The following is a 21328-nucleotide window of genomic DNA, read 5'->3' on the forward strand; positions in this document are numbered from 1 at the left end:
AAAATCCTTACAGTGTGAAAGCAGGCCATTCAACCCATCGAGTACACACCCTCCACCTGAAAAGCAGTCCCCCCAGACCCGGTCCCTATCCTATTCCTGTAACCCTGCATTTCCCATGGCTAATCCACCTAGCCTGCATATCTTTGAACTGAGAGGAAACTGAAGCACCTGGAGGAAACCCACGCAGACATGGGGAGAATGTGCAAACTCCACACAATCAGTTGCCCAAGGTTGGAAACAAACCTGGATCTTTGGCGCTGTGAGGCAGCAGTGCTAACCACTGAGCCATCATGCCACCTAAATCTGATATCTGGATAATAACCACAGGCAAGGTAGTGTTCGAGGCCTTCCATTTTGTTCGCAAATACAGGGTGAATGCAACTCAGTGAGCTTACTCATTCCGTGTTCAGTTACTTCAACTGGAAAATCAGATTGTGGTTTTGGGTAAGGACTTGGATTCAGTGACCAGCATGCTTAATTACTTGCTAACACTCCTTTCCTGAACCTATGCAAAGAAATGTCACTTAGCTAAGGTATCGGTGAGAGGCTAGTGCTCAGGAACCATATCTAAGAAACAATCGTATTCTTTGGAAGGTGAGTAGAGAAATATAGCTGTATAGTTTTTAAACATGACTCTGGGCCTTTTTTGAGAGAAGATTTCTGCTCATCAGTTTAAATGATGCAGTTTTTTTTCTAATCTGATATCCCACATTCATTCTAGCAAGTAAAAAATGTCACCAGCATTCCAAATATACTAAACAATAACATCTGGAGTCATTGAATTAGTTTAGCTATCACAGAAACACAGAATTATTACACTTCACAAAGAGGCCATTTAACCTGTTGTGCCCATTGTTCTATCACCGAGTGCCAATCTCCTGCCTTGCCTTTTATCACTGCACACCCATTCTATTCAAATAAAAATCCTCTTGAATGCACCACCTGAATCTGCCTCCACCACATTTTCCAGGTAGTGCTTTCTACACCCTAAGTATTCGATGTGAGAAAAAGCTTTGTTTTACATCACCCCTGCTCACTTTAAAACAATGCACTCCCTTTTTCTTTCACAAGTGGGAACATCTTCTCCCTATCTACTCTGTCAAGCCAGCTCATGACTTAGAAAACCTTTATTAAATTTGCTGTCAGCCCTCTTCTCTCCAAGGAGAACCACCCAAACTTCTTCAAGCTTCCTCATAGCTGAAGTTTCTCCTTCCTGAATCCATTCCGCACTCTCTCCAATCAGTCACATCTTTCCCACAATGTGGTGCCCAGAATTCTGCATAATACTCCAGTTGAGGTCTAACAAATGTAGTGTACAAGTTCAACATCAGCTCCTTACTCTTGTACTCTGTACCCCTGTTAATAAAGCCAAGAACACATTTTCCTTATTAACTATTCTACCTGCTCTGTTACCTTCTACGATCAGTGTAGATGTGCACCCAGGTTTCTTTATTTGTGCATCCCCTTTACATTTGTACCCCCTATTTCGCCATCCAATGTTGTTCTGACCATTACCTGACACTTGTCTGTACTGACTCTCACCTGCCACCTACCTACCGACTCTTATCAATTTTCTTTGGGAGTTTCACACTGTCCTCCTCACAGTTTATAATTCTTCCAAATTTTCTGTTGTCTGTAAACTTAGAAATTGTCCTGTGCACACCAACATCCAGATCATTAATATATGTTAGGCAAAGCAAGGGTCCCAATACTGACCCCTGTGGAATTCCAGCCCAAAAAGATTGACCATTACTCTGTTTCCTATTACTCAACCAATTTTATATCCATATTGTTCTTGTCCCTTTTAGAGCATGACCTATGACATTACTCATAAGTGTATCACATTGATCAAATGCCATTTGGAAAGTGTATTTTGTGGTATCTGATCAATTCACCAGAACTTCCACAGTATCACTTGTTTCCAACAGAACCTATGAAAACTGTAAGCATGTAATATTAATTGCTATTTGACTCTAGTTAATATTTCATGCTTGTGACAAGAAAGAAAGCAAAATATTATGAAGTTTAAATACTGTATTTTTATAAAGTATTAGTGCTCAGAATATTACCTTTGTGATTTTTTAGATTACTTACAGCGTGGAAACAGGCCCTTCGGCCCAACAAGTCCACACCGACCCGCCGAAGTCCAACCCACCCATACCCCTACATTTACCCCTTTTAACCTAACACTACGGGCAATTTAGCATGGCCAATTCACCTGACCCGCACATTTTTGGATTGTGGGAGGAAACCGGAGCACCCGGAGGAAACCCACGCAGACACGGGGAGAATGTGCAAACTCCACACAGTCAGTCGCCTGAGTCGGGAATTGAACCCGGGTCTCAGGCGCTGTGAGGCAGCAGTGCTAACCACTGTGCCACCGTGCCGCCCATTTTGTTTAGTTTGTTTGTTTTATTTGTTTTAACCTGTACATTCTATAGTTACACATTTCATATTCTTACAAAATCTATTTAGAAAAGCAATCTACATATTAATAACTCAATGATTCTTGTCATGATAATCCCTGCAGCTTCTTTCACAAATCAAATATTAAATTCAGCAGGATTCAGCATAATGCTCAACGTATTAGCAAACAAATATTGTATTTTATTCTGTTCCAGTTAAGTCTTGAAAGTTCAGTAAATTGACTGAACACTGCAAAATAATACATGCTCCGCCAATGATTTAACTGATAAATAATCTGACCAATACAACATTGAGTCTGAATCTTCATGGTTTGTATGACTCAATCTTTGCTGTGCTCTGACTTACTTGATCTTAGATGGAGTGGGGGCTTGAGTGCAGTTTGTCTTCAGAAGATCAGAGTTAGAGAAAGGATTAAAAAAATAAGTCAGTCTAGTTTCCTATTTTTCAGTTACTGGAAAGTGGGTTTGTAGATTTATGTGGATTAGATGGACTCATCTATGATTGTATACTGCTACTAAATATACTCACTGAGACAAAGTTTAGGCTCCAGCACAATTAATGGCCACTTGAGTGAGGCACCAAAGACAATTACTATCCTTCATCAGAACTCCAGTATATGGTGAGAAACCAGACGTGGGAAAAATTTAGCAGCTTTTGGATATTTGCACAATAAGATTATGTTGCTATTAAAATAGCAAGTGAATTTTTAAAAAATAATGAATCCAGTATGTCTGACTAGTTTTCTGAGCACACATACCTCATGGAGTGTACACTGTGCGCACTGGAGAAAATCACAGATCCTGTCATGATTTACTGACCATCATGTAGGTGCCTGCGATTTCTTGATTTGGTGGATGAGTTTGCAGCATGGGTATGTGTAATGACATCATCATTGGGTCGAAGCAGGTCTATTTCATTAATAAAGTAGTTTCTGATTTGAAAGGCAGGAGGAGTGGAGAAATTTATTTTTAAAAAGAATATTGGTAAATTTAAATTGGCATGTTCTGCCACATAGGCTTTACTTTTAAAATAAACAGATGATAGCATTCATTCAATTGATAGATGTACCCGAAGAATAATTATTTGACTAACTAGTATCATGATTTATTGTGCTATAAGAACAGAATAAGTATTTCACAGAACAATATTGACAATGCAAGCTGTAAACAGTGCACAAACAGGAACATCATAAAAAGGACTGTGAACAGAACGGAAACATTATTAGCAAATGAAACTTAGGAATGGCTGACATACAGGAATAAAGGCAGCAAGGCCATAAAGGAAACAAAAATGAAATAAAAAAGCGATTTTAGGTAAATTGTACATTACTTACCATCAAAAGTTAAATAAAACTTTCCTCTATCAAACCATACCAAGGAGGGTTGATCATTCTCTGCATGGTTAAGAGATGAAGTGGGATAGGAGGAATGAAAGCAAGGAAGAGAGAAGGACACAATGTGAGTCACACATAAAGTCCATCACTCGTAACATAGGGGGAAGGCCGGATGCACAATCAAAACAATGGAACCGTCACTATGCAAAAAATAGTCTATAGTGTTACTGAATTGACAAGTTCGCCTCAATTTCATTCTGAGGATCTCAGCACAACTTTGATTGTGCAGCGACTGCAGTACCTGTGTTTGATCAGTTTGGTCAATTGTAGTAACATCAAAAAATACTTGAAATACTCAGGCAGAAAGTCATCAACCTGAAATCCTATTTATTTCTCTCCACAGATCCTGCTTGAATTTACAGAATTTACAGTGTAAATCTCTACAATGTACAATCTTCATGAAAGCTTGGAAAAACTTGAGTGAAGATAATGGTCATGGTTGTTGAAAAACCATGTTAAAAATTACTCTTTTTTTTTAGTTTATCAGCAAGAAAACGTGTACCAAGGTTTTCAGAAACTCTTCATTTATATGAGCGCTTTGAACAGATTTCATCCAGTTCTTTCAGAAATAATTAGTTCAGAAGAAACTAAGTTTGAATCTAAGATTTCTTCTGAGCTCCTGCATGAACTTCAGTGCATTACCTAATCTACTATAAACTGTATTTTATGACAACATAAAGTTGAAAGAATGTGGAGACTGCTAAGTTTCTAAATTTAATTTCAGCCGGCATCATCTGAAGAAACATTGTGGTGATGTTGGAAAAGTGCTACAATGCGATGTATTTTCAATAGGAAGATGAAATAATGTGAATGATCGATGCAAACTTGGAAGACTATCAACCTTCAGTAAAATATTATAAATAATAATAGGCTATTGCATTTTTGACCATCTTGGTTATTGAGCAACAATAACAGAATGCCTAACTTCATCAGCTACACGTAGACTCCTTGCTAATAGTATTGGACCACTTAAGCAAAATGATTATCTCCACCACACTGACTTTTCAATGGCAGTTTGAACCAAACCCACTTGCTAGGAAATTCAAGAGTGCAACAGCAATTCAACACCCCATTCAATAAATATTAGGCTCCACTGAATTCAATGAAAAGTTAATTAGGCAGGGTATTTTCTTAATGTTATGCCAAATCCAACAGGTTTCCTAACATACGGATTAGCTTAAAATTACACCGTACATTTCTATTTCTATTGTGAATCAAAATCCAAATAAATTCATGCAATTCATCTTCCTGTTCTGACAAGGGGTTCAATACACTCGTGTGTAACAGTTTTTCATAGGTTCATATAACAAAATCTGGACGTAGATCTCAGACTCCTCTTTAAAATCCCTCTCCAATAACTGATACTGCAAGCAGGGTACTGCACAGGTCCATTTTCAACTATGTGGTCCCTAATGGGGTGGGTTTGTTTGATATTACCACCCTTTAGATAGAGGACAAACCCCGTAGTCAATTCTGGCTGTACATTGTAGTACTGAAAGAACTAAGGGAGTTGTGCCATGAGTGATGGACAATTGATAGGCCCTAGTTCACCCTAGGGATCATCAAGAGACCCACAGTTCAACAGGGAGAAGACAGACCTTAGTTCATCTCAGGGACAGTAAAAAGCTCCACAGTTAGTCATAGAATCATCGAGATGTACAGCACGGAAACACCCCCCCCCCCCCCCCCCCCCACCCCCAGACCCTTCGGTCCAACCTGTCCATGCCGACCAGATATCCCAACCCAATCTAGTCCCACCTGCCAGCATCCGGCCCATATCCCTCAAAACCCTTCCTGTTCATAGACCCACCTTTTAAATGTTGCCTTTTAAATGTTGCAATTGTACTAGGCTCCACCACTTCCTCTGGCAGCTCATTCCATACACGTACCACCCTCTGTGAAAAAGTTGCCCCTTAGGTCTCTTTTATATCTTTCCCCTCTCACCCTAAACCTATGCCCTCTAGTTCTGAACTCCCCTACACCAAGGAAAATACATTGTCTATTTATCCTATCCATGTCCCACATGATTTTATAATGCTCTTTCAGGTCACCCCTCAGCCTCCCACACTCGAGGGAAAACAGCCCCAGCCTATCCAACCTCTCCCCATAGCTCAAATCCTCGAACCCTGGCAATATCCTTGTAGATCTTTTCTGAGCCCTTTCAAGTTTCACAACATCTTTCCGATAGGAAGGAGACCAGAATTGCATGCAATATTCCAATAGTGGCCTAACCAATGTCCTGTGCAGCTGCAACATGACCTCCCAACTCCTGTACTCAATACTCTGGCCAATAAAGGAAAGCATACCAAATGCCTTCTTCACTATCCTATCTACCTGCGACTCCACTTTCAAGGAGCTATTAACCTGCATTCCAACGTCTCTTTGATCAGCAACACCCCAGAGGTCCTTACCATTCAGGGTATCAGTTCTGCTAAGATTTGCTTTCCCAAAATGCAGCACCGAACAGGAAAAGAAAAAGAATGACATCAAATGGGGCTTGGAGGGACCCAGAGTCAAGACTATAGCTGAACAAACATAAAAAAACAAACTGACCAAATGGTTAAAGCTAATTGGAACCCCATCAATTTACCTGGTTTGTAAAGAGGATGGTTTAAAAAAAAAAGGAGAAACAAAGAAGACAATACCCAATGTTAGTACTTTGAGCTCACGTAAAATTAAAACCCCTTAATCTTTGAGAAACAAAAATGTCCAAAGCAATGCTGACTGGGCACGGTGGCACAGTGGTTAGCACTGCTGCCTCACAGCGCCCGAGACCCGGGTTCAATTCCTGCCTCAGGCGACTGACTGTGTGGAGTTTGCACATTCTCCCCGTGTCTGCGTGGGTTTCCTCCGGGTGCTCCGGTTTCCTCTCACAATCCAAAAGATGTGCAGGTCAGGTGAATTGACCATGTTAAATTGTCCGTAGTGTTAGGTAATGGGTAAATGTAGGGGTATGGGTGGGTTGCACTTCGGCGGGTGGGTGTGGACTTGTTGGCCCGAAGGGCTTGTTTCCACACTGTAATGTAATCTAAACAAAAAATCTAATCAAACCGAAGTATTAAAAGAGAAATTCTTTGGTTGGCAGATATTTATCACAGCTGCGAGGTATGGAGGGAAACTCGCTGGTCGTGACTGTGTGCTATAGCTACTGGTTGTGGAACGTGAACAATTGGAGATAAAATTAGTTGTACGTCTCACTCTCAGTACGAGCAAAGCAGAATTTAAAAATGGAGATTGGAAGAAAGAAAGAAAGTTAACACAGTTGTACGGGGAGAAAGAGAAAGCGAGAGTGAGTGTGCGAGTTGGTCTCTGAACAGAATGTCAACTTTGTTGTGGTCTGGCTTGTGTCCATTTGCGTTTATTAGTTGTTAAACGTTGTCTTGTGTAATTTATATATTTTTGTTCCCTGGAGCTTGAATTTGGGGATGCCTTGAGTTCAATTTATATGTTGGGAATGTATGATGTGACAGTGTGTTGTGTGTTCTTACCAGTTTGAAACATGTGTGCTTACAGCAAGGGCCCTTTAATGAGCTATCAGTGGTTGTGTAAAAGAAAGACCTGCTATGAAATATTGATTCAGAATGAGTTTCTCAGAAACCTAGTCAAAGAAATTACCTTTTCAGAATTGCTTGAATAAAGCAAAAGGAAAAATCAAGTCAAATGACAGAACGTATTTCCTCTTTCCTTAAAATTGTGTGAAATCTCTGATTTGTGTAGCTTGAGGCAAGACTCCTGATTAAATGCTTAATTTTAGAATCTTTATGACTACATCTTCACATTTGGAGTTTCATTTCCTGGCCAGAGTGTACTTCCAAATATTATTTTAACAATGAGTAAATCTTTAATTCCAGTTGATAAAATCTGCTCATCTTAAAGGTTGATTGGTGTGAATTGTGCTGCAAAACAAAAGGAAAATTTTGAGCATTTAATTTTATTTGAACAAAATTATCTGATCATATGTTCTAAAATCAGAGAAGACTGGTATGAAGAAATTGAAACAAGTAAAGTCTAACAAAGGAGATAAGTCTTCCTTTGTTCAAGAAAGGACTATAAAATGTGGCTTCTATTTCAGTACAGGTTGAAGAGGAGCTATTGATGTAATTACATACAAGAGTTTTGTCCCATCCCTTTAGACCAACAATAAACTATCTGCGCAGCTCGGAGAATTTATACATTCAATATACTTTTTTTTTTAAATCAACAGAGATACTTGGACTAACCCATTCTGCTTGAAGTAGGATGGATGTTTTTCAGAAAACTGCAGGGACAGGAGGTTTTTTCCAACATCTTTGAATTTCTAAGTTTGGCTGCAGACTTACAACTTTGCAACACAGTGATGGATGAGTCATCCTCAACCTATCAACCACAACATTAACAATGCACCTCAGTATTGGCAAACTACTATGAAAACATCAAATATATTGAGTATCAGGCATTTCAAAACCACTAAGGTTGGGCATATTTAAGCATATGACTCTGTATCATAATAAGAAATTATATTACGATTCACATCATCTGGCATTCTAAAACATTTGACGGGAATAATTATCTGAAATGTAAAAGGATTCTGGATAACAATAAATGCATGCACACAGTCTGTGGTTTCAATGAATGGAAAACAAAATTGTTAGTGTCTTTGAAGGAGTTTGAAAATATGAAATATTAAGTTTGGACAAATTTACATACAGATATATCAAATATCCAGAGAGAGAGCTATCAAATAACTTTTTTAGATAAAAGAAGAGTCATTTAAGAGAAAGAACAGTGTATGTTAATGCCTGGAATCAAACAAAAATGTTTGACTTCAGTTTTAAGATATTGTAAGAATATGTTTCATTCGATTTCAAATCTCTCCAGGGCTCAGAAATGATAGGATGGGAAAGGTAATTAGTTGAATTGCAAAATTGGATGAGAACAAATGATGAAGGTGTAGAGTGGTGGCAGAAGAAGGCAAACAAAATTAGAATAACGGGTTGTAATGGCAAATGAGAGAGCGGAACTGAGTGTTTGACAGAAATCAAATGATTGAGAGAGAGTAGTGGCTTTGATGATGAACTAATGGAAGGAGATGCAGCAATGGAGTTACTTGTAGATGGACCTATAAAATATAATGTGTGACTGGCCTGCATTGCGTGTTGTGGTAGATGTTAACAGAGACTTGAAAGTAGGACAGCAGATCCCTGAAATAAACTCAGCCCCAAGTAGCAGAATTAAAAGCCCTGATGAAAGAAATGAAATTAGCCAGGGATGAGAGCATGAACATATACACCAATAGTAGGTACGCCTCTAGCATAGCCCACGATTATATGACGACATGAGCTTTGCGAGAGTATATCCAAAGACCACACACAACATGAAGAGCAGATTCAAGATTTAGTAGAATCAGAAAAACTGTTCAGAAATTAACATTAAGGAAAGATTGTATACAGTACAACGAAGAGGCTGTGGGTAAATCCAACATCGCGATTGGAAAAAATGAATATTGATGTTGTAACTGATGGTGAAATGAACTTCTCTGATATACGAATAAAAATCAAAACATGCCTGAGAGAAAACTGTGAAGAGAGAGCAGAAGGGACTATTATCTTGCAAGACTTTGAGAATATTGTTGGCAGGGTTTCCCCCACTGTTTCATCTCTTTGTAATGAGACATACCAGGGCTCACCTATGAGTCAGTAATTGTAGACAAAGGAGTAGGATCGGAGGTACAGTTTGAGAAGAAATCAACAAATCCCTCTTCTCCAGTGTAGAGGATGAAGCCCTCTGTGCAAATTGGATTGTATTCATAGAGAACTACCATAATAGTTACAAGGAAAGCATCCCTTCCAGTCATCTGAAATTAGTCCTAAGATAAGGAGTGGTCCAAAAGCACCATAGATTCAACACTTTCAAATTTGAGTTCATTTGAAAAAGTTTAAAAGTTTTTTTTAAGCTCATGTATAAAAGATGTTATGGACAAAATGGTTGGCTTGTTCTCAAAGTATAGATAAAACATTTTGGAAGGCATGCAATTTGAACTCTGAATTTGGAATGAGAAATGTTTTGTTCGTATACCTACTTAGAAAATGTTTTCTTTAAGACAATAGATTTAAAATGCCAGTTTGAGAATATTAAAAGATTTTCTGACAGTTTTTATAAACTGAATTCGTGAAAGTATGACACGAAGTCACCTTGTGACTTGGGCTCTGCCCTTTCTAAGGCCAGCAGAATTAACTCTTCCTGCTGGCAGTGTTAAATCTTCTCACACACCTGTGTGGTGCGCTGGGTTGTGTGGATATTATTTATCCACTGCTTTAAGTGACAGTGGAATTTACTTTTGAATAGGTTTCACAAATACAACAAGGGAGATTTCTTGGAAATCTTGTGCAGGCAACGTCTTTGCTGAAATTGGGATTGATAAAATTACTTAACACAAGTTCAAACATGCAATTGGAAATTCAATTGAATGTTAAACGGCACATTAAATCTTTAAATTTTAGTTTAAAACAACAGCCAATGGAAACACTCGAGGTTTTAATTAGTATCAGGAAAAACTGGGATAGATTATTTTGGAAGAAGTTAATTGAAATCTGTTAGCTCAACAACACTGCAGGGACTGTACACAAAAGAAGCTTGAGTCAGTTGTTGTCAAGTTTGAATTTGGAATAATTTTGAAACGAAGGAAAGCGAAGTATAAATCTAGCAAGTTACATTTGAGAAATTGTATGTACTTTTCATAAGAAAGACCAAACAAGCAAAATTTGTTAATGCTTGAAACCACGCAGTAATGTTCGACTCTTAAAGTTTTTGTGAAAACATGCTTCCCTTGTTTTATGCAGGGTTCCTGAATCAGTTATAATGGTAATTAATGAAGCCACTTTTAGAATACAAGAATACTAACAGGAAAAGAAATGACAGCATCCAATAGAAATAGGAATGACTCACCTTGGGGGTAGTTAAATGGAAAATATCCAATGAAATCAAAGTGTAAAGAGAATTAGATAATTTACAGTATTCTCTTGGAGATATGTGAGCCCTGAGAGTTTTTTTTTTAAGGAAACTGATTTAGCCACCACTTGGAATGATGGATCAAGTGAGGAGGATACACAGCCACCCTCCTGCGACTTTTGAATCTTTGAAAAGATCACCTGAAAGTCGAGTGTGTGTAGCATGATCTTGGAAAACTGATGTAAGAGGACAATGATGGTTCTTACATCTGAAGTACCGACATGCAGGAATGCATGGTAAAAATGCACAGGACTAGGCATGGGCATCTATTTGATAAAATGACAAAATGCTGCCTGGTAGAGCATGTAAACATATTTTAATGATAAGGCACTGACACATAATTCAGAGAATGTGACTTTTGGTATTGATTAGTAGAAGATAAAAATTGCAATTGGAGATAAGGGGGAAATAGCGAAGTAATTTCCACAAGATGGATAAAAAAATGAAGGAAGACCTGAAGAATCTTTTTGATCCATGCGTAATTTGTTGCCAGTTATACATAATCTTAAACTTTATCATATGTATAACAGTTTGTGATTATTGAACAATATGTACATGCTTATGGGAGGCCTTGATTAAGGAGTAGATGTAGTTGTAGGATCAAAAATAATATCTTGAAAACATTTCATTAACGAATAATCATTAAAGGTCAATTGGACATGACAATGAGCAACTTTTAAAAAGTGGAGAAGTAGATGGCAATGTGTTTGGAAAACAGATTTTACTTCTTGGTCAATGCTGTAACATATAGGCCAGCTTTGCACTTAGGCCAAACACCTAACGGGGGAGTTGTTGCAGCTGCCCATTGCTGAATATGACCGAGTGACTTTTCGGGGTTTTCTTTTTAACTAACACAGACGATCAAAGAAAATGTTAGCTGTTGCAGCATTTCATTTGGATCAAATCATGGCCTCCACAAACAACGAAATGCCTTGGAGTCTTAGTAAAATGGGACTACAATTCAAAACAGGAAAACGTTGATAAGGCAGCTCAGATTAAAGTTGAAACTTTATTGCTGGAACAGCACAGCAGGTCAGGCAGCATCCAGGGAACAGGAGATTCGACGTTTCGGGTACAGGCCCTTCTTCAGGAATCATTCCTGAAGAAGGGCCTGTGCCCGAAAGGTCGAATCTCCTGTTCCCTGGATGCTGCCTGACCTGCTGTGCTGTTCCAGAAATAAAGTTTCAACTTTGATCTCCAGCATCTGCAGACCTCACTTTCTCCTCCAGCTCAGATTAAAACCCATCTGATTTGAGAATTGCGATTTTTATGTGAAATAAAAAGAGAAAGCCTAGCTAAGATGAAGCTTTTAAATAATTATAATTACAAATCGTAGTGGACACATATATTTGAACAATGATAGAAGTTTAAACTTATTAGATATTAGGGTATTAAATTTCTGAAGTAGTTTGACTTGGATGCAGAGACACCCTTGAAGAAACTTTTTTCTCCATTAGCAAGATTAGAATGACAAAAAGGTATAAACAAGATAACCCCATAAGAGTACAGAGAGACTAATAACAGTGAAGGGAGCGGAAACAATTTTGAAACAGCCGTATGACCTCTAGAATAAACATTTGCTGCTTGGCAAGTCAGATAAGAAGGAAGGTGTACCCAAAATTGTCACCTTTGTCACAGAATCTTAGTATTAGGCTTAACTACGTATACCTTTATAAGTAACTTTATATTACAGCTGATATTACAAATATAACAATTGGTAGAAATTAACATCCTTTTCAATCTTCTGTACTAAGATCAGCAAGAGATACGAATTGTACATACCAATTTGAAAAGTCATTAGTAGTAAGGAAGCTTATGATCTGGCTAGCAAATGTTGAGGATGGGACAGCACAATTGGTGTTGGAATTTGGACAATAACTGTAACAGCCCAAAGACAGATAGTCTGAATGTGGGATGATGGGAGGACCCAAGGTGGACCATGAAGTTGTCCATCATTAATCATGTGTTCACAGGATTGGACGTGTAGGTCAGAGGGGGATGTGGCTAGCACAAATGTCAATGTTGCATGTAACCAGTGTAACACAGTATGTACAAATATCCTATACTTAGTTGGGAAAGGTAGAGTTTCACAGACCTCCAATCTAAGGGCAACTGGGACTTACACAAAGGACAGATTTGAAGCGGTCTCTGACCTCTCCCACACAAGTAGTAAAGGGGCTCTGAATAAAGATCGATTTGTACTACGAAACACAGGTCTCTTATTTAAAATCTCTCTCCAACAATGGCCAAGCTCCTTAAGAATAAATTAGATCATTTCCCATTCTTTTAAATTCCAATCAGTAGAGATCCAAAATGTTTAACCTTTGCTCATAAGAAAATCCCTCCATACCAGGGATCATCTCGTGAACCTTCTTTGAACTGCTTCCAATGAAATGATATTTTTCCTTTACTATGGGAACCAAAACTGCTCACAATGCTCCAGATGTAGTTTCACCAGAACTTCGTACACATACTGTAAGAATTCCCTACTTTTATACTCCAATCACTTTGAAATAAGACCCAACATTCTATCAGCCTTCCTGATTACAAGCTGCACCTGCGTGTTAGCTTTGTGTTTCATGCACAAGTAACTGAACTCCTTTTGTGTTGCAGCTTTCTGTAGATTTTCTCTATTTAAATAAGACTTTAATTGTTTTGTTATTCCTTCCAAAATGAACCTCACATTTTCCCACATTATATTTCATTTGTCAACCTTTTTGCCCAATCACTTAACCTATCAAATTCCTCTTTATAAGCTGTTTGTATCCCTCTCACAACCTGCCTTTCCACCTAGTTTTGAGTTGTCTGTAAATTGGTCTATAGTACATTTGCTTCCTTCCTTTAGGTCATTAATATATGTCATAAACAGTTGTGGTCCCAGCATTGGTCACAGGTCACCAACCTAAAAAATAACCCCTTATCTGTTTTCTGCCCACTAGCCAATTCTCCATCCATGCTGAAAAATGTGTTGCTGGAAAAGTGCAGCAGGTCAGGCAGCATCCAAGGAGCAGGAGAATCGATGTTTCGGGCATAAGCCCTTCTTCAGGAATGAGGAAAGTGTGCCAAGCAGGCGAAGATAAAAGGTAGGGAGGAGGGACTTGGGGGAGGGGTGTTGGGAATGCGATAGGGTCATCCATACTAATATATACCTGCAACACTTTGGTCTCTTGTCATCTAACTTAACATTTTGGGAGGTGTCTTGTCAAACACCTTCTGGAGGTCCAAATACAACATACATCCATAGGTTACCTTCTATCTGCTCTAGTTGAGACTTCTACAAAAATCTCTCAAAGTAGTCAGACATGATTTCCCTTTCATGAAACTACGTTTACTCTACTTGATTAGATTCTGATTTTTCAAATGTTTCACTATTACTTCCTTAGTAATTTATTCCAATATCTTGCCAACAATGGATGTTGGCTAATCGGCCTATAACTACCTGCATTTGCCTCCCCCGCCACATTGGTAGGTTTCCAATCCTCTCATACTTGTTCACAATCCAAGGATTTTTGGAAAATTACAATCAGTGCACCCACTGTCTCTTATAGGTACATCATTTAGATTAGAATCCCTACAGCGTGGAAACAGGCCCTTTAGCCCAACAAGCCCACACTGACCCTTCGAAGAGTAACCCACCCAGTTGCATTCCCCTATCCTATATTTACCCCTGACTCATGCACCTAACACTATTGGCAACTTAACATGTCCAATTCATCTAACCTGCACATCTTTGGATTGTGGGAGGAAACCAGAGCACCCAGAGGAAACCATGCAGACATGGGGAAAACGTGTAAACTCCATATAGGCAGTCGCCCGAGGCGGGAATCGAACCGAGGTCCCTGGTGCTGTGAGGCACCACTGAGAGTGCTAACCACTGAGCCATGTGCCGCCCTTTAGGATCATAGGGGACTTACCTGCCTTTAGCCCCTTTAGTTTGTCTAATACTACTTCTCTCGTGATAGCGATAGTAATTATAGTCAACTTCAACAAATACTGTACTTTTGCTCCTGTTCTGAATGTCTCATGAATCTGTTTCTTATTTCGCTGCTCTGCCTGCTACAAAGTATTTGGATCAGTGCTAAAGTAAACCCTACACATGGTACCTACATCCAGCATGTTTGCACAAGATTGCTGATGGCCTGGGGACTACACACATTTCAGATTTATTTTCAACTTATTCTTTTTCTATCGGTCTACTGCAGAAGACCACACTTTTAAGCTGTGATCTGGAATGTATTGTCTGAACATCTGGTAGAAGCAAATTCAATTGTTATTTTGAAAATGTAATTTGTTAAGTACTTGAAAAGGGGAAGTGAAACCAATCAGATAGTTCTTTCACAGAGCTGGCACTGGCACAATGAGTTGAATCACCTCCTACTGTGCTACTCTATTCTCGAATAGTTAATACTCATGCAGATTGGACGGGGAAGATCCATGCAATACAAGATCTCGGGTAACTTGCAAGCTGAAGGCTGTGATGATTCTCATTATGGAAGTAATAGAGGACGTCGGGAAGATTAATGTCAGAAGATGTCCCTGTACTCACTGCTTTTCACCATTTATCTCCAAACTAAGTCATTTAATCCTTTTGTATGCAGACATAACTTGCAGAACAAATTAGAAACTCTTTTATTGTGTATTAATTATCATGGGTAATCTTTTAGGGGTACCTCAGAAAACATATTCTGCTTCTGATGTTGCAGGTATTTGGAGGAAGAGATTTCAATTAGTTACCTCAGCACCCAGCATTATTCACTCCTACACCAGCAAGTATGATCTGAAAAACATTCAACATGGAGGGAGTTAACTGGTGAGTTAGAGCAGGGACTATCTGATAAGACCATAAGATGTAGGAGCAGAAGTAGGCCATTAAGCCTAAAGTCTCCTCTGCCATTCAAGATGATCTTGGCTGATCTGATAATCCTCAATTCCAAATTCCTGCCTTTTCCCTGCACCCTAGATTCCCTTATGACTAAAATTCTCAGCCCTGAAAATACTTAATGACCTAACCTCAATAGCCCTCTGTGGTAAAGAGCTCCACAAATTCAATATCCTCGGAGAGAAGTTGTTCCTCCTCATTTCTGTCTTAAATGTGTGCCCCCTCGTTATTCTGAAATTCTGCTTTCTGGTCCTTGACTCTTCCAAAGAGGGAAATGACCTCTCTGCATCTACCCACATAAGACCCATAAAAATGTTGTACAATGCCTAGTGGTATTATCACTGAATTACTAATCCAGAAATAGGGCAATATTCTGGGGAAGAGTTCAAATCATGGCGTGATAAATGGTGGCATTTGTATTCAATTAAAAAATATGGAATTAAGTGTATCAGGGTGACCATGAAACAAATGATGATTGTCAGGAAAAACCCATCAGGCTCACAAATGTCCTTTAGTGAAGGAAACTGCCATCCTTGTCTGATTTGGCCTACGTGTGATTCCAGGCCCACAGCAATGTGGCTGTCTCTTAACTGCTCTCTGGGCAATTAGGGATGGACAATAAATGCTGGTTTAAAGCTTGATGTCCACATCCCACGAATGAAAAGAAAAATAAAGTTCCCTCTCATTCTTTTAAATTTCAGTATATACAGGCCTAATCTGCTGAACCTCTCCTTATAAGGCAGTCCTTTCATACCTCAGAGCTTATGCAGTGACCCTTTTTACTGGATGGCCTCCAATGCCACTTTAGTATTTCTCAGATACAGGGGTCCAAAACGGTGTACGGTATTCCAGCTGTGGTCTGATCAGCATCTTGTACAGCTTTGCCAAAACCTCCCTACTTTTATACTCCATTTCTTTTGAAGTCGTACACCACAGCAAAAATTATCCATCTTGTTTCATCCACATGAAGGTGAGGCACATCTGCATCTCACACACTACATCCAGCTGTTTAGATAGAACACAAATTGAAGCAGTGGGGCCAATGCTGCAGATGGTGGAAGTGCTGCTTTATTTTTCAAGGGTATTCAGGACATATGCATTTAAAACTTTTGACCTTCTGCACTGAATTTAGACATCTATTCTGAGTGTTTCAAAACATTAATTAATGTTGCTTGCTCGAAACCAAGCTAAAGAGGAGAATGTTCCAAATCATATCATAAGGATATATGGAATGAACAGAAGAAAAGACAAAAATTCCACCTTTTCTAAGGCAAATATGAGGTTAAAACCAAATCACAAAAGGAGGGCAAATGAAGAAAAGATGACCTTCCCTGTATGCTCAAGTTAAGGAACAAAATGTCTGATCCCCAACTGGATAGAATGCGTTAATGACTCAGCACAGCAGCTTGCACCATTCTCACAAACTACTGCTCGTACTATCACTGCCACATCTTACTGCTTATTTGAGCTTGTGGAGGTTGCACTGGCTGAGTCTCAGTTCACACAGAAGGAGGAGCAAATGTTGGTCACAATACTGCTGCCTCACAGCACCAGGGTCCCAGGTTCAATGCCAGCCTTGGGTGACTGTCTGTGTGGAGTTTGCACATTGTCCCTGTGACTGCGTGGTTTTGCTCCGGTTTCGTCCCACAGTTCAAAGATGTGCAGGCCAGGTGAATTGGCCATGCTATATTGCCCATAGTGTTAGGTCAATTAGTCAGAGGGAAATGGGTCTGGGTGGGTTACTCTTCGGAGGGTCGGTGTGGATTGGTTGGGCCGAAGGGCCTGTTTCTACACTGTAGAGAATCACATCTAATCTAAATAAGCAGATCTTTTGACTGGAGATCCAATTTGATTATTTTTAACTTGCAATGTGTAGAAATTCTGTATTCATTTGACCAGCTTATGAAAGTGATTACTGCAATGGGCAGGCAAAGTATCTGCAGAAGTCACTAGAACCTGTTGAGAACCCATGTATAATATTTGCCTCATAATGCGATGTACTGCATTAGCTTCATCTACACAGGAAAGCAACTGCTGTCTACCATTAAGCATTCAGAGTCCTCAATGTGTGTAGCTATTCTTGCATTATTTTTTACCCTGTTTTTATAGTGACATTATAAAACAAGTTTCCTTGTCCAGCAAACTTTAATTCAATGTAGAAGGATGGTACCATAAATACCTGTAGCAATCCCCTGGAAGCTTCTATGTGCCGGGCATGCCTGTAGAAGGCTGAGTGTAGAGTTCTGCTTTTAAACTCTACACTCAGCACATGCTATGTAGATGTGCAAGTGACAATGGAGAGGGTAGAAAGTGGGCAGAAGGCATCTGGATGAGTATATGAATAGGAAGGGTTTGGAGGGATATGGGCCAGGTGCTGGCAGGTGGGACTAGGTTGGGTTGGGATATCTGGTTGGCATGGACTAGTGGACCGAAGGGTCTGTTTCTGTGCTGTACATCTCTATGACTCTAACTGCCATTAGAATATAGACTGTCATGTCTGCATCAAAGTCAATGCCCCTTAATATGCCAGCATAAGGATCTACAAAATCAACTGAATTGTCAATGATAACCACAAAATCCAGAGCCAGCCAGCATATACACACACCCATATACACAGGTGGACTATCATGCAAATATATGAGGATATGAATTAGACATACCACAGGTACAAACTAAGGATAAGCTTCAAGGGAAAATACATTTAACCATACAGGCATGCAAGACAGAAAAATAAATTTGTGGCACTTCAGTTGAATTTTGTGTGAAATTTCTTACTTGTAGAATAAAATAAAGGTACAGGAAATGAAAGGCAGTTGAGAAAGTGCAAAATGATAACTCTGCAGAAAGCATTAGAACTTGTTTCCCTGGTGTTATTTGAATAGCAGGATTTATTAATTTGGGATCAAACCATTCACTTTAATGTTTTTTAGATGAATACCTGATGCACCAGACTTCTTGGTTGTATTGGTGCTTCTGTAATATAATCATCCTGCCGGGTGGCCACTTCCTCCTGTGCCCCTATGTAATGTAAAGTTCTTTTGATCTGTCAAATGTGCTGCTAATTCAAATACTCTCATTGGCCACTTATGTTTTGGGAAATTCTGTAGAATTATGATACTGGGGACCTGGGTCCTGTTGTAGTAATGTTTAGAGGGAAGGAAGATAAGAATATTGCTTTTTGCAGAATAATTAACTTGTCATCTTCATCACCAGGAAGCAAATGACTTGATATTGTAAGTGTCTTCTGTACTAGCTGAAAAGCAGTAGGAATATAAAGGTTGAAGATAATAATCTTGACTGTTCCTGTTCTAATAGGTTAACAATAGGTCTCATTACAACATACAGCATTGATAGTGGTTGCCTTTTGGACCTGGGTCAGCACAGGCAATATTCTATTGCAAAGGTTGTTGTGAATCGGCTTACTGGATTTCACTGTGTCGTTGGTCTTCCTCTGGTTCAATCTTATTTTGCTTCAATGCCCTCTTTGTTGAATTTTAATCGAGTCAGGGAGAAGCATTGACAGCACAATTAAATGGCAGAGAAATAAATTAACACTGTAGTTTAAACAATCTGTTTAGCAGGCACTAATTTTGTTGGTCTGTAAAAACATTGGACATGGATTAACATTGGGAGGGAAAATGGTAATCACACAGCAGCTCATTATATACTCATTTTCTCAAAGCTTTCTGACAAACTCTTGATACGCTCAATTTGTGCTATTGGCAGGATACATTGTCTTGTTAACATGCCATTTTTCAGACAATTTCATTCAGAAGTCATCATCATTGGCTAGGGACTGTAACCTATATATCAAAGCCAGAAAAATTGTAACTTGACATTTTATCCAATAAATTCCAAAAGATCCTTGACTTTAAATTTCTTAGTTTTCACAATCTTGCATCAATTTTACAATGAGGATTATGCTGCCTGACAATAATTCCATACTTTAGTTGAGGAAGGCATATATTATTCAGAACTACATAAATAGAAGAAAGTAAGAACGTGCTTTGAGTTGATGCTTTTTAATGTCTTCAGGGTGTCTATTGGGCACTTTATGACTCATAGATTCCTATTTTATGTGAGATGCAATCAAAGTCATTGCCACAAGAGTGCTACTGGTGAATGGATTGTGCTCAATTTCCTTTTCATTAGTGCCAGCAAACTGATATTGCTGGGCAGAGGAGGAAAGCTGTTTTACTGTCTTTCCACTTGAGAGACTTCCCAGATGATGGGTAGATGGTTGATTATTAGTTGCAAATAATAAAAGAACAAGTTACACATATTTCCTGCCATTTGTAACAAGGCAAGCCATCCACCTCTGTCATCCAAGGGTGCAATAGGCCACTAAGTGTGACTTTACAAATGAAACAGCCTCGAACATACCTGATTGCTTGGAGTGGGTAAGGCAAGGGTTTGAAATAATTTAGGTTAAATAATTATTGTCATCACTATGCATTAGAAATGTACCCTCCTCCACCTGAGGCAGATGGAAATGCTTCTGGAATGATTCAAATGATTCTGGGCATTTACTGAGCAAGAAGGTTGAGTGGGGTGGGATTTTCTACTGTATTGGCATAATTCCAACCCTCTCTTTCCATCTCACTGAATATCTACCATGTTTGCAGAAAACAGGTTAATTCACCAAAGTACATCCTGATCAGCTTGTGAATGCTGTTTTAGTAATATCTAAAAGTAACAAAGTACCAACTTATCTCAGTTGGTCGTACTTTTGTCTCTGATTCAGAACATTGTGTGTTTAAACCCCATTTCAGAATGAGCAACACAATCTTGCTGGCATAGCTTTATAGCACCAAGAGAAAGCATCATTATCAGAACTTCTATGCCACTTAAGCCTGCTCCTCTTACAAATTATCAACACTTTGGGACTGTTAGTCTGGACTAATTTAGAATTCAGGTCAGTTCACCCGTTAGGATCAGTGGGATGTGAATTAGTAGGTCCTGTTCTGGTTCTAAAGTGAACTTAACTATTTTGGAATTGATGGTCTTGTCTCCCGCTTTCTGTACACAGATTCTGAGACATGAATAACCCTCACGTGCATTGACATGGTGAGTGTTGACAGATTATTCCACTGGTTTGTTGGTTTGGTAATCTCACTGAACCTCAATCTACCATCTAATGCTGACTGCACCAAGTATTTTATCTTGATTATGAGAAGGCAGCCTAGAGGATTATCCCAAGATTAATTGATCCTCCACTTTGACCATAGATCTAAATTGTATATGAATGTTAGACTGTGTATTAGGTTTGCAATTATCCTTTTGGTTTAAAACTATAGTCTATATTTCCATTTGATGAAAGAGCAATTTAACTTAAATATAAAATTTAATTCATGTGGATTTAGGAAATCATTTCCCCAAATTAGAGGAGAAAAACCATATTGCATATTTTCTCCGTATGAATATTTTGTATACCTAATAGGTCACAATGATGGTGATACACAGAATTAGTAAAGCTCTGAAAAGGTAGAAGAATGAAGGAAAGCTACAGTAATCTATGAAAGTTCATGTCAGATACATTCAGGTGATAATAGAAAAGCAACTCAGATTCTTATTATAATTGAAATTTGATGATCATAAAGGATGGAAGACAGAGAAAGGAAAGAGATTTGGACGATCAAAGT

General features: G+C 38.9%; 1 protein-coding gene and 1 long non-coding RNA gene across 12 annotated transcripts in view; one reads left to right on the forward strand and one right to left on the reverse strand.

Moving 5' to 3' along the window:
• LOC148149152 (uncharacterized) overlaps positions 1 to 4451 on the forward strand; it is a 36112-nt gene extending 31661 nt beyond the window's left edge. The window contains exon 3 of the long non-coding RNA XR_015758164.1: positions 4164 to 4451. This is a non-coding gene — a long non-coding RNA (uncharacterized LOC148149152). The remainder of the gene's footprint in view (positions 1 to 4163) is intronic.
• Positions 1 to 21328, reverse strand: part of sgip1a (SH3GL interacting endocytic adaptor 1a) — a 287174-nt gene that overhangs the window by 25995 nt on the left and 239851 nt on the right. For 9 of the 11 annotated variants that reach the window (XM_087990679.1, XM_087990677.1, XM_087990676.1 and 6 more), the window contains one exon: positions 3761 to 3820. The exons of the other annotated variants lie outside the window; for them this stretch is intronic. In XM_087990679.1, coding sequence (XP_087846805.1) covers positions 3761 to 3820 — 60 coding nt within the window. The remainder of the gene's footprint in view (positions 1 to 3760; positions 3821 to 21328) is intronic. 11 annotated transcript variants of the gene reach the window in all.

Source organism: Chiloscyllium plagiosum, unplaced genomic scaffold (genome assembly GCF_037043375.1).
Source record: "Chiloscyllium plagiosum isolate Xiang-an unplaced genomic scaffold, Cpla_swu_hap1 HiC_scaffold_9, whole genome shotgun sequence".
Lineage (NCBI taxonomy): Eukaryota > Metazoa > Chordata > Chondrichthyes > Orectolobiformes > Hemiscylliidae > Chiloscyllium > Chiloscyllium plagiosum.